Raw genomic sequence first — 24,408 nt, 5'->3', positions numbered from 1 at the left:
TGAGGTGAAGGATGGTAAGAAACAAACCAAAGCAGCCCATGACCATCAAAATCCTCTAACTTACTACCACAGTCATTAGGGAAGATGGCTTGGAGCTGATGCCCAGGCCAGTGTTTTCACCTCTGCTCAGGTATTGTGTCTGTCTCCCTCAGCAGAGGAGTGTCCTTTCTAATGGACTGGCAGGAAGTGGACCGTCCTTGGCAGGGAAGGAGGGACATGGTAACAGAGAAGTAATCTCGTTGATTTCTCCCCCAGCACCATTCTTGGTGGATGCTGTGACCAGGTGAGGAAATTATTTCTCCATTGCAGTTCTTAGGCATCTGTTAGGAGGAAAAAATAATAAAATTAATATATTTATAGCAGTAATGTTAGTTCTTCTTTAACTGAACTTAACTGAACCTGGATAAATTTTTTTCTCTATTATTTGGAATAGTGTTTTTCTCTGTTTTCTTGTCAGTAATAATTTTCTACAAAATTATGAAGCCCTTTTTTTTTTTATATGAAGTCCTCATAAATGTTAACATGTTAACAGGCTTATCTTTAAAAATTTATATTTATTTTAGAATTCACTTATGTCTTTTCCTTTAATGCTTTACTATTATGTTGTTCATCCATAAGGTGAAGAGTCATAGATAAGAGTGAGGTAGGAGATTCCCAAGACGAGGGCTGTGAGTGAGACACCTTTTACCACTACTTGTTACAAGTTCATTTCAACATATTGCTTGCTACAAATAGAAGCTGGACTCGAAAGACCTTTTGTTTGGCATGTAGTTCTTCAACTCTTCATTGTTAGAACCAAAACTGTACCTATTTTGCAAAAGATGTACAATTGCCTTCATTCTCACTTCAGCCTTCTTCTTGGTGATGTCTGTTTCTCACATCCTCCTGGTCTTGAGAGTGTTAAGTTAGTTGAAATAGATGCTTTCCTAATTAGAGAAGAAATTTCCTCATTAATTGGAAAAATTATTAGAACTGATTAACTTGGGAAATTAATAGTTTCATTTTAAAATTGTTCTCTTATCTCCACAGTCTTCAAAGTAATATAATCACTCACTCAGCAAACACTTATTGAATGCCTGTTATGTACCAGGCATTGATTTTATCTGGTTTGGCAGCACTGAAGATAGCAGTGAACAAAACAAGCATGGGACTTGCCGTAGGGAACTGACATGTACTTGTCAAATAGCACCATATACAATTTTAATAAGTTATTTTTCTAACCATTTATATGCCTAGTAAATTGCCACTGTATAAATAGAGATTATGTGCAGAGAACCAGGTGATAATGCTTTGTAATTGAGTTTACACAATAAAATATGAGTTCTTAGGACTTCTAAATTAAAAATTACAGATGAAAGAAGAGATTATCTACATTCTTCCCAAGACAAAATAGTCATAGAGGAATTAAAGAGATCAAAAAGATCAAAAAGTAGTACACCTGAAACTTATATAATGTTATATGTCAATCATACCTCAAAAAAAAAAAAAAAAAAGCCAGTGGAATAGAATAGGGTCTAGAAACAAACCTACACATATACAGTTACCTGATTTGTGAAAAAGGGAGGGTGCGGTGCTGTGGGGAAAGGATGGTTTTTTAGTAAATCAGCTGGACAAATTAAATATCCATGTGGGAAAAGATTAATCTTGACCCAACCTGAGACCATACACAAAAATCCATCCTAGATGGATTGCAGATCTAAATGTGAAACATCAAATAATAAAGCTTTTAGAAGAAAATATAAGCAAACATCCTGGAGATCAGGAAAGATTTTTTAAACAGGTCACAAAATGCTTTAGTAACAGGAAAAAATCGGTAACTTGGATTATATCAAGAACTTCTGTTCATAAAAAGAAATAATTTCAAGATCTCAAAAAGGGAAGCCAGAGAGTTAGAGAAAATACTTGCACTTCCTCCCTCCTCTCCCCATTGATCTCTATCTCTCTGTCTTTGACAAAAGAAAGAATCTTTAGAATATATAAAGAGCTCTTGTAAATCAATAAGAAAAAGACAGCTAAATGGAAAAATTGGCAAGACTTGAAAAGGCAGTTCACAAGAGGATATCCAGGTGGTCAATAAGTATACAAGACAGTGTGCAACTTGACTAGTCATTGAGGAATACAAATTCAAACCACCATGGAGTGACCACTGTACACTACCGGAATCGCTGAAGTGAAAAAGACACATAGTATCGAGTGTTGGTGAAGATATGGGACAACTGGAGCTTTTTAAATTGGAATAACCACGTTGGAAATAGGTTTGGCAGTATCTACTACAGCTGAACATGCCCAGTGACTCAGTGATTCTATCATACATCTCCAGTAGAAATACAAATAAATGTCTATGAGAGGACATGTACAAGAATGTTTACAGCAGCTCTATTCACAATAGCCCAAGCTGAAAACTTTCCAAAAGCCCATTAATAGCTACATAAATAGCAATACAGATGAATTGTGTAAACATAATTATGTATATTAGTTTGTTGTGTAACAAATTGCCACATATTTAGCATCTTAAAACAACACTATATTTGTAATCTCATTTTCTGTGGGTCTGAAGTCTGGACACAGCTTTGCTGGGTCCTCTGCAACTACCAGAAGCCCATTAGTTAGTGAGTTTTGCCCGTATGTACAGTTTCCAAATGGCATTCCAGTGCTTCACTTTTAAATATGAGTAGCTGCTTCTCTTGTAAGTGTGAAGAGAGCCAAAGATTTCCAGATGTTTGAGGAAAAACTGGAACCGGTAAACTGAAAAGAAGGGAACATGAGCATCAGAAACTTCACAAATGATAGATAGTTTCAAGAGAGAGGAGGTGCCGCATCCATGCCACACTAACAGGATATGAAAAAGAAAGGAAACAGAAAATGCAGTATTCTTAGAAATTATTAACCACGTTAAAAATAAAATCCAAAGAGTGTGTGGAAGATAAGATTGAGGAACTCCAAAAAAGGAGAGCAAAAAGATGAAAACTGGGACAGAAGAGAAAATTGGAGGATTGGTCCAGGCAGTCCAATATATAAATCATTGAAGATCCGGAAAGAACAGAGTAAATAAGAGAAAATTGTCAAAGGAATTGAGATTTCTCAGAAGTACTTCAGGTGTTTTTGTTGTTTTTTGTTTGTTTGTTTCATTTTGTTTTTAAGATTTTATTTATTTGAGAGACAGAGCATGAGCCGGGGGAGGAGGAGAGGGAGAAGCAGACTCTTCACTGAGCAGGGAGTCCAATGTGGGCCTGATCCCAGGACCCTGAGATCATGACCTGAGCCAAGGCAGACGCTTAATAGACTGAGCCACCCAGGCAACCAGAAGTACTTGAGTTTTTAGATTAAACAGGTCTGAGTACCCAGCACAGAGAATGAAAATAGACAACACCAGGGACCATCATGAAACTTCAGAATATCGGACTTAAGAGAGGATATAAGTCTGCAGAGAGGGAAGTAAAAAAGAGTACATGAGAGGATTGGTAATCAGAATGACAGCACACTTCACTGAAAGCAAGAAGATAATGGAGCAATGTGTTCAGAATTCTGGAGGAAAATTATTTTTCACCTAGATGTTTATATCCAGACTATATCAATGAAGTGTGAGATTAGAGTGAGATGAGTAGACATGGAGTTTCTCTAAAATGTATACTTTCCCATGCAGTCTTATTCAGGCATTTACTCACTGGAGGATGTAATCCATCAAAACCACGTGATTATCCAAGAAGGAGGAAGACACGGGACACAGAAAACAGGTGCAGGAACTGACCAGGATAAAGGTGGAGGAAAGTTCTGAGGCAGCAGCTGCCCCACTGGTCTAGGAAAATTCTGTACAGATTTGAAGAGGGGGATATAGAGTTCCAGGAAAGATATTGCCAAGAAAAAAACACAAACATGGCTTCCCCCAGTTTTTGAAAAATTACATGGCATGTCTGAATGTACTGTGGAGAGATCCATGGTTCTAGCTGCAAGCTTAAGGACAAATTAGAAATAAGTACAGAAAATGGAGCAAACAGTGAAACAAAGAAGCAGTTCTTCAGTCCAGGAAGAGCAAATTATATAAGAAAAAAATGCACTATGCTTGTATCAGTTGTGAAAATATTTACATAATTATAACAAACGTGCTGAAAATTGTTCATTTAACTGTGTTGAAAAGGTAAGAAGGAAGGATTGGGTAGCTGGTGAGTGGGCTCTAAGAATGGTAAGCTTTTGTAATCCGTGGCAGGAAGTCATTGTAGAAAACAGTCCAAAGGCCACTTGGACTTTTGCTCGTTGTGTATCACAGTCGCCTGGAGGGCTCGTTAAAACATGGCTTAGGGGGGCGCCTGGGTGGTGCAGTTGGTTGAGCAGCTGACTCTTGGTTTCAGCTCAGGTCGTGATCTCAGGGTTATGAGATTGAGCCCAGCGTCAGGCCCCATACTCATCACTCAGGGCAGAGTCTGTTTGAGATTCTCTCTCCCTCTCCCTCTGCCCCTCCCACTCATGTGCTCTCTCTCTCTCTCTCTAAAATAAATCAATCTTTAAAACAAATAAACACAGTTTACAGGGCCCCATCCTCAGATCCTCCTATTCAGCATGTCTGGGGTGGTGCCTAAGAATTTGCATTTATAACAAATCCCAGGATTTGTTAGAATACTTGGAGAAACAGATACAGAAAAGTGAAGGAAAGTGCCAGAAAAAAAAAAGAAAACTGTTGAAAGTGTTTGTCTCTATGTAGTAGAAATGGAGAAGGCTGGTACATGTGACTGCTGTTTCAACTATCAAGCTTGTTAGTAGTTTCGACATGTTAAACTCTGTCCTTTGCACTATGTATTTTGATGTTAAGTTTTAATGAAACCAAGAGAGATGACTTTACATCCTTGCTTCTGAGTTCATGCTCTTCAGCTATGGCAGAGACTCTTGGGCACTCATGCAAAGCCCACATCCTTTTATTTTTCACATAACTCTGACAAAGCAGATTAACTGGTGTGGGAACTCAGCCACAGCCATCTGGGACTATATCTGTGTAAAGCACAGAACAGTGTGCGCACTTACCTTGGTATTTCTTCAACAGGTTTGCTGTCATGCTCAGCACAGTACTGTTCTTGCCATTCATAATAATAACCCTGACTCATTAAGAAATGATTAAGTGTTTGGTATGTTTTATTCAAGACAGTAGGGAAAATTGGTATCTTCAGATTTCATTTCAAGATGAAATAAGCGTCATTTATCTAGAAAATTCCCTTCTGTAAATGTCTCATTGCTAAATTAGGTGTTGCAGCATAGTCATTGAGGTCTGTAATTTACTCTCAACCTGCTCCATATAGCACTGGTGAAGAAATGCAGTTGCTCCCACCCCAGTAGTTTCACTGAATAATAACCCCCTTCTTTCTTCCTTTCAGCTCTGGTCCAACATTGGCGGAAGAAACCGTCTTGAAGCAGAAGTGTTTACTGACAACTGAGCTCTGAGGGTTTGGCTCCTTCTCACCTGTAACTGGAATGCCCAGCACGCTGCAGCTGTCCGTCCTGGAATCCATTTCCACTGGAATGTTCAGATTCAGGAGCTTGTCCTTACTTGTGAGTAAAAAAGCTCACCTAGATTTGACTTCAACTCAATAAAAAACATTTTCCGTCCAACTGGAAGGGTTTAATTACACTACATATTTGCCCAGATGAGGGTATCTGGTCTTTTACTTTCTATAATTGTATTGAAGTTGTATATTCCTCAGACAAGGGAATTCTTTTCCCTGTTGTTTCCTTCAAACTCTTGGCCCCATCTAGTGGTTATAATTGTTCATAACTCCTCCATAACCAGGCCGTCGCTGGTAATCAGTAATAGCCTTTTGAATGTTATTTCTTTCTCTAGTATTAGGGTGAGTGTCCTTGATCCCAGCACCTGTTAGAGAAGTTGCCCTTATCCATGCAGTACCTGGAAATCAGGAATTTAGGAAATTAATGAGCATATCATGTAGGTAATTTGAGGCCTAATTGTTTACAATTATTACAGTACTAAAGAAAAGTTTAGAATACAGAAGGTTTTCAAGTATCTCCCATACTTTTGACTTCTTACTGGACTGGCTATCTTAATACGTCCAGGTAAACTAAACCTTGAGAAGAATACAGAGAAATCAATTGTGTATATTTTGTGTCTTTTTTTTTCAGCCCTGCTTCCCCACAGGAAGCCCTCACATGCACCACACACATACTCTCTAACTTTTCAGGCTGGACAGGGACAGCAGTCACTTCTCTACACTGGTACCAATTTGGATACAGGCTCCATTTCCTTTTAATATGAGCTGAATCAATTTAGAACTTGTAAACTAAAGAAAACAAAACGAAATGAAAATAACAGGACAGAAATAGGGAATCGAGGGTCAAGGGGGTTTTGTTTCTTAAACACCTATGTCTGAAATTGTACCTAGCATACTGTAAGAACTCGTATCTTTGGAATTTTATGTTAATTTTAGAAAGTCTCTAGAAGTTCCTAATCACTTCTCATATTAAAAAAAAAATTTCTGGATGTTAAAGTAGCACATGTGCATATAGAAAATGAGAAGAGTGTAAAAATAACCTCTTGCAATCCTGACTTCCAGAAAAGCACTCTTATTTTAGCTTTAAAAATTCAGAATGCAGGAGGTAAGCCACAGTTGCTGCTGGAAACGAGGATGAGGTGGAAACCATGTTGGCATTATTGTTGTTAATCCCTGCCCTGTGATCAAGGACTGATGTCAAACTATACCTCCTGGAATTTGATGTTTAGTTTTCTGCCCTGTATTATGTATATAATTGTTAATTTATGTTGCTCAGCACAAGAGAACATCTGGTTTTGTGATTTTTAAAACCATGATTTGGACTGTCCTGGGTTCCCTGTAGCATAGTCATGTGCTAGGCAAACACACACTAGTGTCTGATTGGAAGGCTCAGGAATTTTAATCTTGTGCTGTTTCCCAGGGAGCTGTAGAGTTTGGAAACCACTTTTGCACAGAACAACTTTGCTGAAGGAAAGAAAGTTGGCACTTCTTGCTGGCTGCTTCCCCTTAGCCATTATGCTGAGCTTGTGAATTTCATTGGTGGAGCTCTTGCCAATTCTTAATTGTAAAACAAATTTTCTCGCAGCTGTAAGTGACACCTAGACTAACCAAGAGCTTGACCAGGGGCCTCACCCGAAGCATGCTGGAGTGGACATCAGATTTCCAATGTGCTGACAATGCCAGATGTACTGAAAGGTCAAGGTTGTGCATCTAACCACAGAACAGCTAAGGTCTTACTAGCTTGGAGGGCCTAAGCTTCCTATCCAGTTTAGGAGGTAGCACCATCCTTATTTTAAACTTTTTACAATTTAGGAATAAGTTGTTGAAAATATTCTGTAACCTGTGTGTCTTTTGGTTCCTATGTTCTTGCTGGTTAGCATATTGAAAAGGACTTTCTTAAAATTTACTTAAACCTTGGGCTAAAAGGAGGAAATTTTGCCTTTTGTCCTGACACGAAGTGGTGAACATGGAAATTACTATTTTAAGGATGAATTAGCACCGGCAGTTTAGATACCTGTCAAGTGTAACTTCCCTGTCATGACTGGTGCTCGTGCCTTCCCCAGAGGTGCTGTAACACTGCTTTTGTCCTTGCTCATCTGAGAGCGGAGGGCAGAGAATGGCAGCGCTCAGGATATCTGTGAATGTGTCCGAGAGGGAAGGGAGAAGTCTGTCTCTGTGATGAGAGAAAAGCTGATATATGTGAGTCAGTAAAGAATGTGAGCAGAGCGAGATTCGAGATAATACTGGATAAGAAGGCAGGTCGGTTACACTGAAGTGGGAGGAGGGATGGCTCTGGTGGCATGAGCCGCTGTTGACCTTTAGGGCATAGTCCTCTCCTACAAAGATCACAACCCACCTGCACATCCGAGAATCATCTGATGAACTAAAGCTCTGATCCTCAGATGAGATGGAATAGCCCTACTGGCTGTTCAAAATGACAGCTGGTTGGGCAGGAAGTTTTTCTCTAGAATGAGGTTCCCATGCACTTTAGTAAATGTAGCTAAAAAGAAATATTGGCAACATTTAATTAAGTCAGAAGTAATGAGAGCATGTTTGAAAAGAGAGCAAGAACAATAGTTTATTTGAGGGCTCCAGCTAGAAAGCTGTTAGCATTCTTCCGTTTGAAGGTAGTTTGGAGGTGATTTATAGCTGAGATAACAGATCCAGATTGGCAACAGATAACAGAAGGCTTTTAGCCACAGGCTCAGCTCCTCTGTGGTTACTTTCCTCCCAGATTTTCCAGTACCAGATTTGACTGTGGTAACTCATTAGGATCAGTGATGATGGAACTTGTGCCTGGGAGCAGATTTGAGGCTGGTGCTGAGAGAGTGGCAGGGCTTCTTTTATTGTCTTGCCAGGCCTCGTGGGTCTGTGGGGCTTGCAAGGACCGGGTTGCTGCTGCTGCCCCCGTCTCATGGCTTAGTGTGCGCTCCACCCCAGGAACACTTTAGTATAGAGCCATGCATGCAGGAGGCGTCTGCTGCGGGCCTCGGGGGAGCGGAAAGGTGAGGAACCTCAAGTCAGGCCGTTGGACAGCCCATGTAGGGGAAGGGAGAGTTGGCATGGTGGTTTAAAATAAGAATGGTAGGTTTCAGCTTTCTGCCCTCGACTCTTCTTCTGAACTTGTAAAATGATAAACGAGATCCTATTTCTTAAGATTGTTGGTAGTAGCACCTATGTATACACTGGAAGGGCTCATTGTTCTTCCATGCCTGCCCTTCAGGAAACACTGGTGAACAAAGGAATGACTGGGTTCCTTTGGTCTTGATAAATTTAGACATACCCTTAACAGCTTTCCTAAAATGTTTATATTGTTTTAAGAAAAATTCTGTTTAAAAATATTTCTTACAGCCTACTGTTTATCTTCACCTTTATCTGCTTTCGCACAATCACAGATGCTCTGTGGACAGTTAAGGATGAAAGCCCTGGGTAGTTCTTGCATCTTGACTTCTTGTTCTCCTATGCTTCCCAATTCTGGCTAAAACGAGCACCCCCATCTTCTCTTGCATAAGCCCCAGAATGAAAGCTCAGGTGTCACTTCAGAGACTTTGTTAGAATTATTTGGCAGTCACTTACATAGAGAAAGATCTTCCATCTTTTCCTATAAGTAAGGGTCTTGAGAAGCCAAGTTCTTGTCTTCTCACTTAGAGCAGGGATGAGCAAAGTTTTTCTGTGAAGAGCAGAGGTAGCCGTGCCGCCAGAGCACAGGAGCAGCACAGACAGTAGTACACGCCTGGGCTGGCTATGCTCCACTCGAGTTTCACTTACAAAAGCAGGCGCCGACTCCGATTCCACGCTCGGTGGCGTGGCAGCGTGGCTGCCTGGGAGTCAGGCGGATAGTCTCACAGGTTCTGCAGCAGCAGCTGTCACGCAGAGGCACCTGACATCTCTAGACATTGGCACCCTCATCTGCACGCGGACAGGGTGCAGTCATGGGTCTCCTAGCTCTGAGAGTCTTTGTGAGGCCTCACCAGTTTCTAATCGATCTTGCCTTCAGCCTTTCAGTTGCTGAGAAGCCTGGAGTCTTCTGCAGACTGAAGAATGTACATTTCTATGTTATTTGTCCTTTTTTCCTCTCAAAAAGGTAAACACTCTGGTTTTTCAATGATCAGAAGAAAGTTGGAAGCTTTTCCTATCTATCAGCCTTCAGGATGAGGAAGTTTGTTTGGATTATAAAAATTTGTCCCGAGCCGAACTCTGCTGTGCTAGCGTATTGGTAGAGCTATAATGATTTCCAGTTCTCAGATAGGATACGTGTTGCTTGAGACAATAATTCAGTCACTTCCCAGGATTTCTCTTTATCAAGGAGGTATTTTAGCACAGATCTCTTGCTCTTTTTGTTTTCATAAGTAAATTTTCTTTTCTGGATATGATAGTTAAAAGGACCTCACTAACTATTTTTTGTTTACTTTTTATATGTGTAAAGCTTTGCAGTAGCTTTTAAAGTGTTATTTATTTTTATATCGAGTGCACTATTTTTCATTGCGTTCCACAGTTTTATATGACTCGTATTAGAAGCACTGCACTGAACTGAGTTGTTTGTATACTGACATGAGAACCGTAGATGTGACCACAAATAAAGCTTTTGTGAAACATTTATGTTCTTGCGAGCTGTTTTCAGATTCTTGGAAGTGTAATACCTACATGCTGCCTGTTTTCTGTCCTCCACACAATTGTTAGATCCGAGCTGCTGTTCATAGGAACGTGAGGGACCAAATGGAAGTCGTGAACAGAAGCAGCACCAGTTGTCAGTGTCCATTTTGGTATGTGTGGTACAAATTTGGGAGTAGAGGCATTTTCAAAGTTAGAAACCTCATTGGTCAACTCGCAGCGTATCCTGGAAGGCACAGCAGTTGTTCCCAGGAGCAGCGTGGTACAGTAGAAACACAGCTCTGCTACTCAGTACCATTGCTTCACAAACCCCTGCCTCAGTTCCTCTGTCCGGGCCGGTGTGGTACATTGTATGTGGTACCGCATCTGGTAGAGAGGAGTAGCTGTCCTCCGTCACGCCATCCCAGCAACGAACGCTGCTGCTGGACAGTCGTACACACCACAGGCCAGCAAGGTCTCTGAGAACAGTCTCTTTCCTGCCCCCCTCCTTCCCCTTCCACCCAAAGAACAGATAGCGATGGGCCTGGACAACCAAGAAGCTTTTCTTAGGCTCTAATGCATGTGCAGGGCGAGGCAGGAACCTGGGCTCTGCCACCAGTGCTGGAAGTTCTCCTCAAAGAGATCCGGCATGAAGCAACCAAAGCACTCTCACTTGAGCACAGTGACTCGTGGGAAAGATATGGGGAGCTCTCTAAACCAAGGGGATGGGTGGAAGTGTGGACTCCTCCTCTGGTACCAGCAGGAAAGGTCTGGCTGCTCCCTGCTGCTCACACTGACTGGCATTCGGAGTTGGAGAGGGCAGGACACCTGAAAAGGCTGTGGATCCCCAAAAGGAGGGGAATGGTGAATCGGCTACCAAGACCATCACAGATTTGGGAGAAGACACTACATATCACAGTTGAAATCTGAAGAAAAAGAACTGAGAAAATTCAGGAAAGTAGATTACAGCTGGGTAATAGCGCTCTAAGCATTGGAGACAGGGCTTGCACTTAAAAAAAAGGTATGTTGATACTCCACGAACATCTATTTTAATGTTATTTCTGTTCTTAAAATATTAAATTAAAAAAAATCAACCCAGTATGCCACCCAGAAATGGCTTTTGTGGTCAGCGCCAAGAAAAGGCAGCAGGGTCAAAAATGGAGCTCAGGTCAGTAGGGTCCAAGAAAATTAGCTCAGTGTTGGTTTGGGGTCAGTGTGGTAGGCTTAGGGTGATTTGTCCCAGTAGACATTCAGCCCCACTGTCCGCAGCAGGGTTGCCCATACCCACGTGGGCCCTGGCGGCCACTCTGTAGCCCTCCGCAGTGCGCCCTTCACACCTCCAGAGCGTCATGCAGAGATAGAGCTGGGTCACACTCAAGCTAGGAATTTGGGTTGTGGGCGTGGGAACTAGAATTTCAAGATGACCTGGTCCCAGCTCCTCAGTGCCTAGATTAGAAAAGAGGTCCAGAAAGGGAAAGGAACCGGCCCTAGTTCATAGGGCCAGGGGTAGGAATTCAGCCCTCTCACCTACTTCCCTCAGCACTGCTAGTCTTGGCTCCCTAGGTCACGGTTGCCACAGAGCATAGTCTCACTTTTTCTGTGGCACCCCTGAGGCCCTTCCTACCTGGGTCCAGAATTCCCATGGGAGAAGCTGACCCATTTCAAGCCTCCGTGGCTCTAAGCAGAGCCTCCTCGGAAAGAAACCACAGCATGGAGCTCTGGTCAGCCCTTAGCAACCACCATTCTACTCTCTGTTCCTGAGTTTGCCTTTTTTAGATTCTACATGTGAGTGATATAATTCAATATGTGTTTTTCCTTCTCTGACTTATGTCACTTAGCATAATGCCCTCAAGTTCCATCCATGTTGTCACAAATGGCAGGATTTCCTTCTCTCTCATGGCTAATATTCCACTGTATATATGACTGATTTTCTTTAGCCACTCATCCACTGGTGAACATGTAGGTGGTTTCCATATCTTGGCTCTCGTGAACCATGCTACTGGTTCTTAATCAGTTTAGGTTAGGGACTCTCTTACACATCTGGACACGTGGGTAGTTTTGCATACAATTCCACATGCTCATTGATCCCTTAGGGATCCTCAGGTTGGGAGCTGGGTTGGATGATGGGAATATCTAGCCAGAGGAGGTGGAGCGGGGCGGAGAGAAGGAGGGGTTCTCCTGGGCAGCTGCTGGCTCCTCTCACCGCTGTCTGCAGCACTGGCCCACAGTACAAGCTCAACAGATGCTTGTTCAGCCAAGGTCTGAACGCATACAAAGTTCTCAACCTGGAGTAGTCAAGAGCACAAGACTTACCAGCTGTTGAATTATAAATACAAGTACAAAAATATATCCTACTGGAGCCCTGTCCATCGGCCTTTCTGCCTTGTGCTTGCTTGTGCATGGGGGTGAGACTAGTGCCTGCTTCGTGGCGTGGTGAAGGTGGGGAAGGTTCAATGAGTTAATACCAGAATCGTCTGCGTGCGGATGCCCCCCAAGTCCCTATCTCCAACCCAGATCTCTGCTGCACCCCTCCTGGCTCCATATGGATATTACACAAGCACCTTGGGGGCAGCATATCGCAAGGCGGACTTGAAGTGTTCTGCCAAATGCCCCACCCGCACACAGGCCCCAACGGCTGCTGCTCAGGGACCTGGTCGCAGTGACTTGCTCCTTGCCCTTGATTCCTCTCTCTCCCCTCCCATGTCTGATCAGTCCTTAAGTCCCGCTGCGTCTCTCTGGGAACTGACTCCTCATTTTTGCAGCTACACCCCTTGATCAAGTCAGCATCTGGCTTGAGCTCGGGCAGTCGCCGTTGCTGGGTGAATCTGTCTTCCAACTGTAGCCAGAAGTGAAGTCCTGCTCCTCTGTATTGAAACCTCAATGGCTCCCCATCGCCCGGAACACAAAATCCAAACTCCTTCAGTGGCCTCTGTGGCATGGTCTTTGGCCACGCTGCTTCCACTCCTTTGGGTGACCCACACTTGGTCTCCCAACTGGGCCTGCCCTCCTCCTGCTGGGAACTTGGTGGCCCCAGGCTCTGTGTCTTGAGGCTTCTTGTTCAGGGTTGAGGTTGCATCCTACTTCCTCCTGATGCCCCCCTGTGCACTCCAGTATCGGCCCCTTTCCGTGTCACTGCCTTTGTGAGTTACTTGTTAACTGCCATCCTGATAATATAAGCTCGTCGCTTGCTGCACTGGGGGCACCTGGCATGCTTCCTGGTGTACGGTTAGTGCTCAAATATTTGTTGAACGAAGGGAACAGGGGAGACGGCCGAGACCGACCCCAAAACCACGCAGGATCTCACCTCAGCGGTGCAGACACTCCTGCAACAGATGCAAGATAAGGTTCAGACCGTGTCTGACCAGATCATTGGAAGAACTGGGGACATGAGTAGTCCCACTGACCACCCGGCGAAAAAGCATTGCAGACCTCACACCACAGGCTGGGGTGGAGGAACTGGAAGGTAAAAACAAGATACCTGCCACACCAGTGAGGGTATGCTAAGTTTGCTAATTTACACTGAAATCTGGAGCACCGTTTTTATAAGCCTAGAGAAGACTGAACGGCTTTTTGAAGGAATTACTACATGTAGACAGGTTTTCTATTACAAAGCGTGCATTCTTCTTATCGCATATTATATAGTTAGTTTATAGACTGACTGCCCCCCCCCCCCAGCCCAGTGTCTTGAACATGATCACTTCACATCTTGGACCTTGGTCAGTTATGCCGTTAACTATTAAACACTAACACTTTGGTGGTTCCTGCATAAAAGTGTCAAATTTTTTAGTGTAAGAAAATACTTGTTGAATGAATGCTGAACTGATTAATCACCCACTGTGTTCCACGGACCCCACCAGGTCCTTAATTTAGGTTTCCCGTTTACTTCTTACTACAACTTCTGTGGTCTTACCAAGAACCAGGAAGTCTGTCTGCCAGTGGGGGTCGGACCAGGAGCTGAAACAGGTCTGTGTGACTCAAATGCCCGAAATCAGCATATCGCAGACCTCAGGCATTTACACACAGGTCACCAGTTGTCCTGGTGTGCCTGGGACTGAGGGTTCCTGGGCCATGGGACTTCCAGCGCTAACGGCAGGAAGGTCCCAGGCACGTCAGCACAACTTGTCACCCACTGTATTCACAGGCTGCCGTGGTGCCACATCTGTGTGTTACTTAGAACTCACTTTAACATTATTGTTGTCAACTCGCTTTTACACAGCCTTGTCCTAAAACGTAAATCATAGTTGTGACGGGCTGGTTATAGTTTCGCTAACGTGCAGCAAAATACACACAATTATTAAAAGAAAAAGGGACCTATCTGTTGTAAATCACATAAAGCTGTCTCACAGAGCCTCAAGGGTGAGCTTGGCCTGCTCTGTGAAACCCTGTCCCACCTGCACTTCCCCAGACACGTGATCTAGTCTTCCTGCCTCTGAGCTCTTCCTGGGAAGCACTATGCTTGCCCTCCAGTAACTTGGTCTGGAAGCGTCAGCGCTCACCCATGTATAGGTTCCCTCCTTCGGTCCACAGCCTCCCCAGGGAGTGAGTATCCTATTAACGAACTCTGGAGGGGTGTGTGTGTGTGTGTTGGGGGTGTTGGTAAGCAGTGTGTCTGGGCCATAGATGGGACACTTGTCACAGGATACGAACCCGGGTCTGCCATGGCCTCTCAAGCAGAACCAGAACACAGGCCCAGGTCCTTAGGAAGACCTGGTTCACTTGAGCTAGCCTTGGAACCATCTGCTTGCTCCTTTCTCAATCAGTGCTGAGGGCTTTGTCTTGAGCCCTTTCACCCCTGCCTTGACACTTCCCGTCCTCTGAGAGCTGCCTCAGTCTGACTGGCCCTCCCCGCCGGTTCCATCCCTGGGGCAGGGAGGAAAGCCCTGCCTCCGTGAAACTCCCTCAAAGCTAACCCATTTGCTGCTCAGCGTAGAAGTGAAAGCACGTGGTTTCGCAGTATTCTCTGACTTCTGAGCAGGGCTGGGTTTACAGCGAGGTGCGTGGGGTGCCTACAGCAACCTTTGAGGAGGTGCTTACTCCTAGGATCGCAGAAGTGCCCGCCCAGCCCTTGCACAAACTGACAAGGAGGTGCTTCCGTACATTTTACTTGGGCACCTCACTCATTTCCCCCCAGCTCGGCCCTGCTCCTGAAGGCTGGATGCTGGGCTTCAGATCTTAAGAAGTATCTGAGGATGGGCTTGGGTTATGAGCTCCAAAGTCAGCCCCTTCAGCACTGCTGCGCGTCTCTGAATCTGACTGCAGAGCCTGGAAGTTGGGGTGAGTATACTGACCCGCACAGAGACCCTCTCAGCAGTCACAGCAGCTGTTGCCCGGAGCAGAGCAGAAGCCCACAGATGCTTAGAGGGCTGTCAGGGCAGGCTGGCCCCTGTGGGCTGGCTACCCCAACCAGGGAAATCGCCGCAACCACTGGGCCGTGATGTCCTCAGTGACCACAGGGCGGCGCTGCAGCACCGCAGTCGAGAACTAGAACTTTGGCAGCCCTAGCTGGTCCCCCAGGTCCCTTCCCAGCCCCTTCCACGTGCCCAGAGGTAACACAGTCTATGCATCCCCGAACGGCAGAGTCTAGATTTGCTGGCTTTTGAACCCCACCTAAGTAGAATCATACTGGATATATTCTGAACTTCTCCAACTTCGTGTTCATCGGTTCATTCCACAGTTATCAAGGGAGCATCTACTATGTGCCAGGCTCTCCATTAGGTGTTCAGGACACAGCAGTGAGCATCCTCCCCAACAGTCCTGTCTGCACAGAGATTCCACGCCACCGATGCCCTCCCAAGTGGTCCCCGAGGCCATGCTGACCCGATGAGGCTGACAGTCCTTCCCCCAGATATTCTGAAACCCCCTTCTTGGTCCTGCTCAGAGTTTTGGAGCTCCCTTCCCCAGATAAAGATATCACAAGAAAAGACAAATACAGACCAATATCCTTTATGAACACAGATGCAAAACTCCTCATCAAAATACTAATCAACTGAATCCAACAGCATATTAAAGGATTATACACCATGACCAGGTTTTATCCCAGGAGTGCAAGAGGGTTCAGCCCCCCCAAAAATTAATGTAATGCAACACATTAATAGAATGAGAGGAAAAAACACGATCATCATTAACACAGAAAAGCATTTGACAAAATCTAACATCCTTTCGCAATAAAAACACTCAAAGAACTAGAAGTTCAAGGGAGTTGCCCCAGCGTGTTAAAGGCCATATTAGAAATAACCACAGCTAACACCGTACTGAATGGTAAGACATTGAAAGATTTCCTTCTGAGATCAGGAACAAGATAAGGATGCCCATTTCACTACTGCTACCCAGCACATACTGAAAATCCTACCAGGGAAATTAGATAAGAAAAAGAAATGAAAGGCATCCAAATTGAATTGGAAGATGTAAAACCATCGCTATTTGCAGATGATGTAATCCCATTTATAGAAAATCCAAAACTCCACAAGAAAGCTATTAGAGCTCATAAGTGAATTCAGCAAAGTTGCAGGGTACAGGCTCAACACACAAAAACGTATTGTGGTTCTATACACTTGCAAAAGCAACCGCCCCAAAAGATATTAACAAGACAATTCTATTTACAATAGCACCTAAAAGAATAAAATAGGAATAAATTTAACAAAGAAGAATAAAAATTTACACACTGAAAACAACAAAAAAATTGTTGAATGATAAAGACCTAAATAAGCAGAAAGATACGTTCAGAGGTAGGGAGACAATATTGTTAACAAATCAAAACCATCCCCCCAAAATCTACAAATTCAATGCAATCCCTAACAAAATCCCAGCAGTCTTTCCTTCAGAAATGGAAAAGCCTATCCTGAAATTCATAAGGCATTTCAAGGGACCTTGGGTAGCCAAAACAGTCTTGAAAAAGAAGGACAAAGTCATTGGATTCACACTTACCTCATTTTCAAGCTTACTACAAAGCTGCAGTAATCGAATAGTGTGTTACTGGCCTAGAGCTAGACATGTAGACCAAATTCAAATAGAGCTGAAAGTCCAGAAACAAACCCATGTATCTATGACCAACTGATATATTTTCTTAGATTTTATTTACTTATTTCTTTGACAGAGAGAAAGAGTACAAGCAGGGGGAACAACAGAGGAAGAGGAAGAGGCAGACTCCCCCCTGAGCAGGGAGCCTGACTTGGGGCTCAATCCCAGGACCCCAGGATCATGACCTGAGCCGAAGGCAGATGCTTAACCTACTGAGCCACCCAGGTGCCCCGACTAATTGATATTTGATAAGGATGCCAAGACCATTCAGTAGGGAAGGGGCAGTCTCTTAAATGATGCTGGGACAACTGAATTTCCACTTGCAAAAGAGTGATGTTGGATTGCTACCTCACAGTGTACACAAAAATTAACTCAAGGGGATATAAAAATATAAAATATAAAAACTGAACTATACAACTCCTAAAAGAAAACTTAGGTATATATTTTCATGACCTTGGATTTTGCAATGGGGTTTTAGATATGATTCCAAAAGCATGTGCAACAAACAGAAAATGGATAAATTAAACCTCACCAAATTTTTTTTTTAAAGATTTTATTTATTTATTTGACAGAGAGACAGCGAGGGAGAGAGGGAACACAAGCAGGGGGAGTGGGAGAGGGAGAAGCAGGCTCTCAGCAGAGGAGGCTGTCATGGGGCTCGATCCCAGAACACTGGGATCACGCCCTGAGCCGAAGGCAGACGCTTAACCACTGCGCCACCCAGGCGCCCCTAAACCTCACCAAATTAAGAACTTCTGTGCATCAAAGGATATTGGATCAAAGGATCAAAAGAGTGGAAAGACAGCCCAGAAAATGGGAGAAAATGTTTGCAAATTACATATCTAATAAGGAATTAATATCCAGAATGTATGAAGAACTAAAATTCAGCAATAACAAGATGAACAACCCAATTAGAAAGTGGGCAAAGGACTTGAATAGACATTCCTCCAAAGAAAATATACAAATGTCCCATAAGCATAGGAGCAGTTGCTCAATATACTTGTCATTAGGGAAGCAATCAAAACCACAATAAGATACCATCTACTGGGATGGCTATCATTAAAAAAATAAACACGTGTTGATAAGGATGTGGAGAAATTGGAAGCCTATACATTGCTTGTGGGAATGTAAAATGGCACAGATATTGTGGGAAATAGCTTGGCAATGTCTCAAAAAGCTAAAGAGACTTATCCTATGATCCAGCAATTTCCCTTCTGGGTATATACTCAAAAAAAAAACTGAAAACAAGGACTTGAAGAGATCCTGCGTGTCGCTGTTTTTTGCAGCATTATTCACAATGGCTAAAAGGTGAACACAGCCCAAATGTCCATCAGCATACAGGGATAGACAAATGTGGTCTATCCATACGATGGACTATTTATTATTCAGTCACAAAAAAAGGAGTGAAATTCTGATAGAAGCCACAACATGGATGAACCTTGAAATCATGCTACATGAAATAAGCCAGACACAAAAGCATACATAGTCTGTGATTCCACTTATCTGAAATACTTAGAATTAGTAAATTCATAGAGACAGGAAGTAGAATCAAGGTTCCTGGAGAGCAGTGGAGAGAAGAGAATAGGGAGTTGTTGCTTGATGCCTGCAGAGTTTGTGTTTGGGATAATGAAAAGGTTTTGGATATGGATATAATTGATGGTTGCACAACTCTGTGAATATAATGAATGCCACTGAATTGAATACTTAAAAATGGTAAAACTGGCAAATTTTGTTCTATGTGTTTTACCATAATTAAAAAACAAAGAAGGCGCCTGGGTGGCTCAGTCGGTTAAGCGTCTGCCTTTGGCTCAGGTCAGGATCCCAGGGTCCTGGGATCAAGTTCCAGTGGGCTCCCTGCTCAGCAGGGAGCCTGTGTCTCCCTCTGCCCCTCCCCCACCCCACTCATGCTCGCATGTGCGCTTGCGCTCTCTCTCTCTCTCCCAAAAATAAAATCTAAAACAAAACAAAACAAAAAAAGAATGAGTATGTCACCCAATTGAGGCCAATGCCCTGGAAGGAGAAAGCAGCTGGAGGGGTTCTGGGGAAGGTTTGGCGGAGAGCCAACGGATAAGAAACTGTCTTTCTTTCTCCGGACCTGCGGTGGCCGTCCTGCTCACTAGGCTGAAGCATGAAGCCACCAGGAAAGCAGTGACCGATGGAAAGACATAGGTCCTGGATGATGTCATTAAGCGACTAAACCAATGGGCTATGGGGTCAGTCCTCTCTTGGGAGTCATTGTTACGTAGGATAATAACTTTCTCCTTGTTAGAAAAAGGAAACACCAAGACCCAAGACAATAAAGAGCTAAAAAATGCCAACCCTTTACTTGACCTTAAAATAGGGAATTTCCTGGGGCGCCTGTGCGGCGCAGTCGGTTAAGCGTTGACTCTCGGTTTCCGCTCCGGTTGTGATCTCAGCGTTGTGGGATTAAGCCCAGTGTCAGGCTCCGTGCTTAGCGAAGAGTCTGCTTGAGATTCTCTCTCCCTCCAGCTCTTCCTGCCCCCCCAAAATAAATAAATAAATCCTTATTTTTAATAAAGATTTTATTTGACAGGGAGAGAGCAAGAGCAGGGGGAGGGGCAGAAGGAGAGGGAGAAGCAGACTCCCCGCTGAGCAGGGAGCTGGATGCGGGGCTCGACACGTGGGATCATGACCTGAGCCGAAGGCAGACGCTTCGCCGACGGAGCCACCCAGGTGCCCCAATAAAAAAATCTTTAAAAAAAAAATAGGGAATTTCCCAAATGTCCTGAACGATGAGAGACGGAGATACTCAGGCAGCTGGAGCGATGGCTTAGCCCTACCTGAAAGATTGAGAGGACGGCGATAGCACATCACCTTTCAAGGAGCGGCAACCAGGCCCTCCCCGTCCACGGACGCGAAGAACAGCGGTAGAGAACAGTGCAAGATGTTTTGGACGACAGCCTCCCCTTGGGGAAGCGAAGGAGCCGCAGGATGGAGAGGACACGAGCAAACTCGGGCCCCAGGAGGGTGAGGGGGCGGGACCCTGGCGATTGCTATGGAGACCTCCAGGAAGATGAAGCCAAAGCAGTTTTCCAGAAACGAGTCGATGCGGTTGGCTTCAATTTTTATTTGAAAACTGTTGAAAAAAGAAAAAAAGGAAACGAACGCACGCCAAATTAACTGAAGAAGGTAAAATAGTGGATTCCCTTCAAGATCGTAGTAAAAATCTCCAAACTGAGAAATCTGCCCTGCCGTCGGGAAAATCACCATTTGAAAGGGAGAGGCAGAAACAGCTCTTGCAGAAACTTAAGTCCTTCGTGAATGCACTGAGAAAAAGGAAACGGATTTTCACACGGAGCGCGTCTTTCCGCAGCGGCGCCTGCCCCCCCCCCCTTGCGACTGTGGGGAAGTGGGAAACCACAGGGGCTTCTGGTCATCGTGGGGAGTCTTTCACAGGGAAGCTCAGGGGCACATGGGGTGGGGGGGGGAAGGGCCTTCCCTCTGGGCCCTGATGGCGACCGTGGGGATTGATGCGCTATGGACCTTCCTGCCTGGCACGGCCGGGTCATGGGTGGGTACGGGGACCTGGGCCCCCGGATGGGGCTGGGAGGGCGGGCGCCAGGCTGCGTCCCCACGCAGAACTTGCAGTGACCGGAAGTGACAGGGGCCGTGGGAGCTGTGCGTGGACCTGCTGCACTTCCTGCCTGGGCTTGTTTGTCCGGGCGGCTGCCTCTCCTTCCCCTGCAAGGTGCTGGCCAGCACTTTCCCACGCTCTTCCGGGGCCTCTGACCTGAGTCCAGCTGGCGCACAGAGACACAGCAGGAGGGAGCCTGAGCCCCGAGAGGTGCAGTGGGTCTCCTCGGGGTAGCGTAGGGGCGTGGGGAGGACTGCCGGGCTGGCCCGGCTTCCCACACCCCTGCACGGAGGCTGGGCTAATCTCGGCCTCTCTGTGCTGCTGGAGGAGGGGGCCGCTGAGCAGTGAAGGCACTGGGCCTGCCCGGGTGACCCTCGGTGACGGCAGCTGTCCACTCTGAGGAGGGAGGAGGGCGGGGTGCTAGCAGTGGGGTGGAGGGCAGCCAGGACCCCCCGCTGCAGGCCGCTGCGGAGCCCTGGGCCTGGCTTGTCCATGGGGTCTCAGCCACGGCCCACAGGTGGACAGGTCTTCGGGAGGAGTGGGCTGCTGCGGTCCAGATCCGCTCACGGGCTCCGGCAGACTCACACTGTGGTCAGGGGCCCCAACTGCTGCTCCCTCTGGCTGAAAGGCTCTGTGGCCCCGGGGCCGAAGCGGCTCAGTCCAGGGTCCTGGAAGGTCCAGGATGCACAGAGAGGGCCTGGGGCTTTGTTGGGCTGCCAGGCCCTGGAACAGAGCTTGCAGTCTCTGGCTGGCCTCTCCACAGTGGCGGCAGTGGACGCTGGGGGCCCGGGACCACACCTGCTGCGGCTCCAGGCCCCCCTCTGGCCTCAGGGCTGAGCACCTGGTGGAGTTGGGGCGGGGGCGGGGGTCCTGGCCCTGGCCCAGCACCTGTTGCAGGCTGGGGGCTGGCCTTCGCCCTGCTTCCCCTGTGGCCTCCGACAGGCACTTTGCCCTCCCGTGGTCACTCCCAGAGGTGGCCCTGCCCTGGCTGCTGCGGTCTGGGGGTGCTTCTCACCACCTTCCCTCCCCTCCCTCCATCTCCCTTCTCTCTGGTCCGTCTTCTCACTTCTTCGCCTTCAGACAATCCAGGAACCCTGAACAAATGCTCTCATTCACTCATCTGTTTATTGTTTTGTGCTTTGGTTTTGTGTTTTGCGTTACATCTCCATGGCCCTACCTCATTTATTTTAGAACTGGAAGTTTGTCCATTTTGATCCCCTTCACCCATTTCACTCAACGACACCCCAGCCCCCAACATCTGGCAACTACCAGGCTCTCTGGTATCTATGAGTTCGGTTTCAGTTTTTTGTTTTTGTTTTTGTTTTTAGATTCCACTTAACAAGCGAGATCATGCACTGTTTGTCTTTCTCTGTCTGACTTATTTCACTTAGCATAACGCCTTCTAGGTCCAGTTTATTCTCAAACTGACAGTGTGCGGGGCCCCTCAGAGATCGAGGGATGACTAGCAATGGTTCAGCCCCTGAGGAGGTCCCTGCCCTGGAGGGAGTCAGATGGAGGAACTGATGGGGACTGTGTTCATGCTGCAGAGTCAGTGGGCAAGGGTGTCCGGGAAAGCTTCCTGGAGGAGGTGGTGCCCCGGCTAAGACAGAAAGGAAGAGAGGAAATTTTACTGTCAGCTGCAGCCCTTCCGTGGCCCCAGGCAGAGGGTGCGGGATTCTGGGAGTGGCCAGCATTAGCAAAATTAGCATCACCATGAATGATCGCGAGGTGGAGGAAGAGCCCTGGCCAACTGAGCAGGTGCGGGTGCTGTACCGCCAGCTGCAGAGGAGCTGGAACCCACCACCCGGCCACCTTGGCTGCACAGAGCGCTGCCTCGCCCCGTCACTAGCTCAGTAATTAGGGTAGAATTTGAAGACAGACCTCCTGACTCAAACTAGTTCTGCCAGAGGGCACCCCGGGGCCTGAAGGTTCCCCTCACAGAAGTGTTCCTCGGGTGAAGGTGCCCCACCCCTAGGGGCCCCCAGGTGAGATGTGAACTCGCAGAGAAGGGGCAGCGGTGGGCCGCTCGGTCAGGCGGGCGCTCGGCCCCTCTCACTGCGCTGGGAGCAGATGCTGCCCAGAGGTCCCGGCTGGTGGAAGGGCCCTGGTCACATGGGGCAGGCAGGGCAGTCCCGCCTCTCACCTCGCCCCCACCCCAATGCCAGGAGAGAAATCCTGAAAGGGCAGCAGGAGGCTCCCCAGACAGGGATGGGGGAGCTCTTGTAGCTGAACAGCAGAAATCTTGCTGCTTACCAAAGAGGTGAGGCCGCCTACCACCGTGACCTTTCTTGTGAGGGTTGACTTGTGTCCCCCCAAAAGATCTGTTCAAGTCTGAACCCCCTCTACCTGGGATCGGGACCTTATTCGGAAATGGGGTCTTTGCAGATGTAATCATGTTAAGGTGAGGTCCTACTGGATGTAGGGTTGGCCCTAATCCAGGGACAGGGGTCCTTATAAAGGAAAGCAGAGGGAGATTGAGACACAGAAAGGCAGACAGGCAGACAGAGATTGCGGTGATGTGCCCACAAGCCAAGAAGGCCAACGACTGCCTGAAGCCACCAAGAGTAAGGAGAGCACCGAGGGAAGACTGCCCTAGAACCGCAGAGGAAGCACGGCCGTAGGGACACCTTGACTTTGGATTGCTAGCTCCAGATCCGTGAGGGGATAGATGTTTCGGGTCATCCGGTTTGGAAGGGCTTCTGAACCGTCCTCTCGCCTCGCCGCTGGGGTCACATCCCAAACTCGGCATGCCCTACGTCCGTGCCACCGTGGCAGATTTTTCTCCTAATGCCTCTCATACCGTTCGCTTCCCCTTTACTCACGGTCCCTAGAACAACTGTACTTCCTCAAATGCAAAATGACTCTCCTTTCTGAACATCAAGGTTAAACACGTTCAGCTGTAGGAAAATGATTAAATAGGGAAAAGTAGAAAGAAGGAAAAAGCACCTGTGCCACTTGGGTTTATTTCCATTCCGTCTTTTTTCTATGAGTATTTTAACATTGTTTTTATCTTGCGTTTCCCTCCCTGCCCTCCCCTTAGTATAATATTGTATTTTCTTGGGGCGCCTGGGTGGCTCAGCCGTGAAGCGTCTGCCTTAGGCTCAGGTCATGATCCCAAGGGATCCTGGGATCAAGTCCCACATGGGGCTCCTTGCTCAGCAGGGAGACTGCTTCTCCCTCTGCTCGCTGCTCCCCCTGCTTGTGCTCTCTCTCTCTCTGACAAATAAATAAAATCTTAAAAGAAAAAAAAGATTCCAGCCTTTGTATCCATGAAGTATTTAACTAATCCCTAATTCTTAGGCATTTAGGTTCGCTCCAGGTTTTTGTTTTTTTCTCTAATAGAATGATCTTTTAAAACATAAATCTGCTTAAATCCTTTGGCAGTTTCCATAATCTGCTGGGTATTAAAATTCACCATTCGGCTCTTGAGGCTAGTCATGACCTCACACCTGCTTCCCTCCCTCACCTCCCAGAGGACCATGGACATCTGGTCCCCTGAGTGCCCCTCTGCCTGCCATCACCACAGGGGACTCGGCTGTCCTGGGGTTCACCTCCATGGCTCAGGAGGTGATCCTCCACCCCCTGTCAGGATGGGGACCAGGACAGGTCTACGCCCTCGCGGGGGGCTACATCGTCCTTGCCAGCGCTTCCGTCTGTGTCCCAATCCCCGCCCAGTGGAACAAAGGAAGGGTCTTGGGACTCTGGGGGAAGCTTTCC

At 46.3% G+C, this 24,408-nt stretch overlaps 1 protein-coding gene across 10 annotated transcripts in view; it reads left to right on the top strand.

Annotated features, from left to right (window-relative positions):
- EPB41L5 (erythrocyte membrane protein band 4.1 like 5) overlaps positions 1-10,088 on the top strand; it is a 156,415-nt gene extending 146,327 nt beyond the window's left edge. For 7 of the 10 annotated variants that reach the window (XM_057317188.1, XM_057317195.1, XM_057317205.1 and 4 more), the window contains 2 exons: positions 153-283; positions 5,361-10,088. In XM_057317188.1, coding sequence (XP_057173171.1) covers positions 153-283; positions 5,361-5,427 — 198 coding nt within the window. In that variant the 3' untranslated portion in view covers positions 5,428-10,088. The remainder of the gene's footprint in view (positions 1-152; positions 284-5,360) is intronic. The other 3 variants (XM_057317189.1, XM_048214029.2, XM_057317191.1) reach the window with 2 other exon arrangements.
- The last annotated feature ends 14,320 nt before the right edge of the window (positions 10,089-24,408 follow it).

Source organism: Ursus arctos, unplaced genomic scaffold, assembly GCF_023065955.2.
Source record: "Ursus arctos isolate Adak ecotype North America unplaced genomic scaffold, UrsArc2.0 scaffold_1, whole genome shotgun sequence".
Taxonomy (NCBI): Eukaryota; Metazoa; Chordata; class Mammalia; order Carnivora; family Ursidae; genus Ursus; species Ursus arctos.
This window is presented reverse-complemented; position numbering and strand designations above follow the sequence as displayed.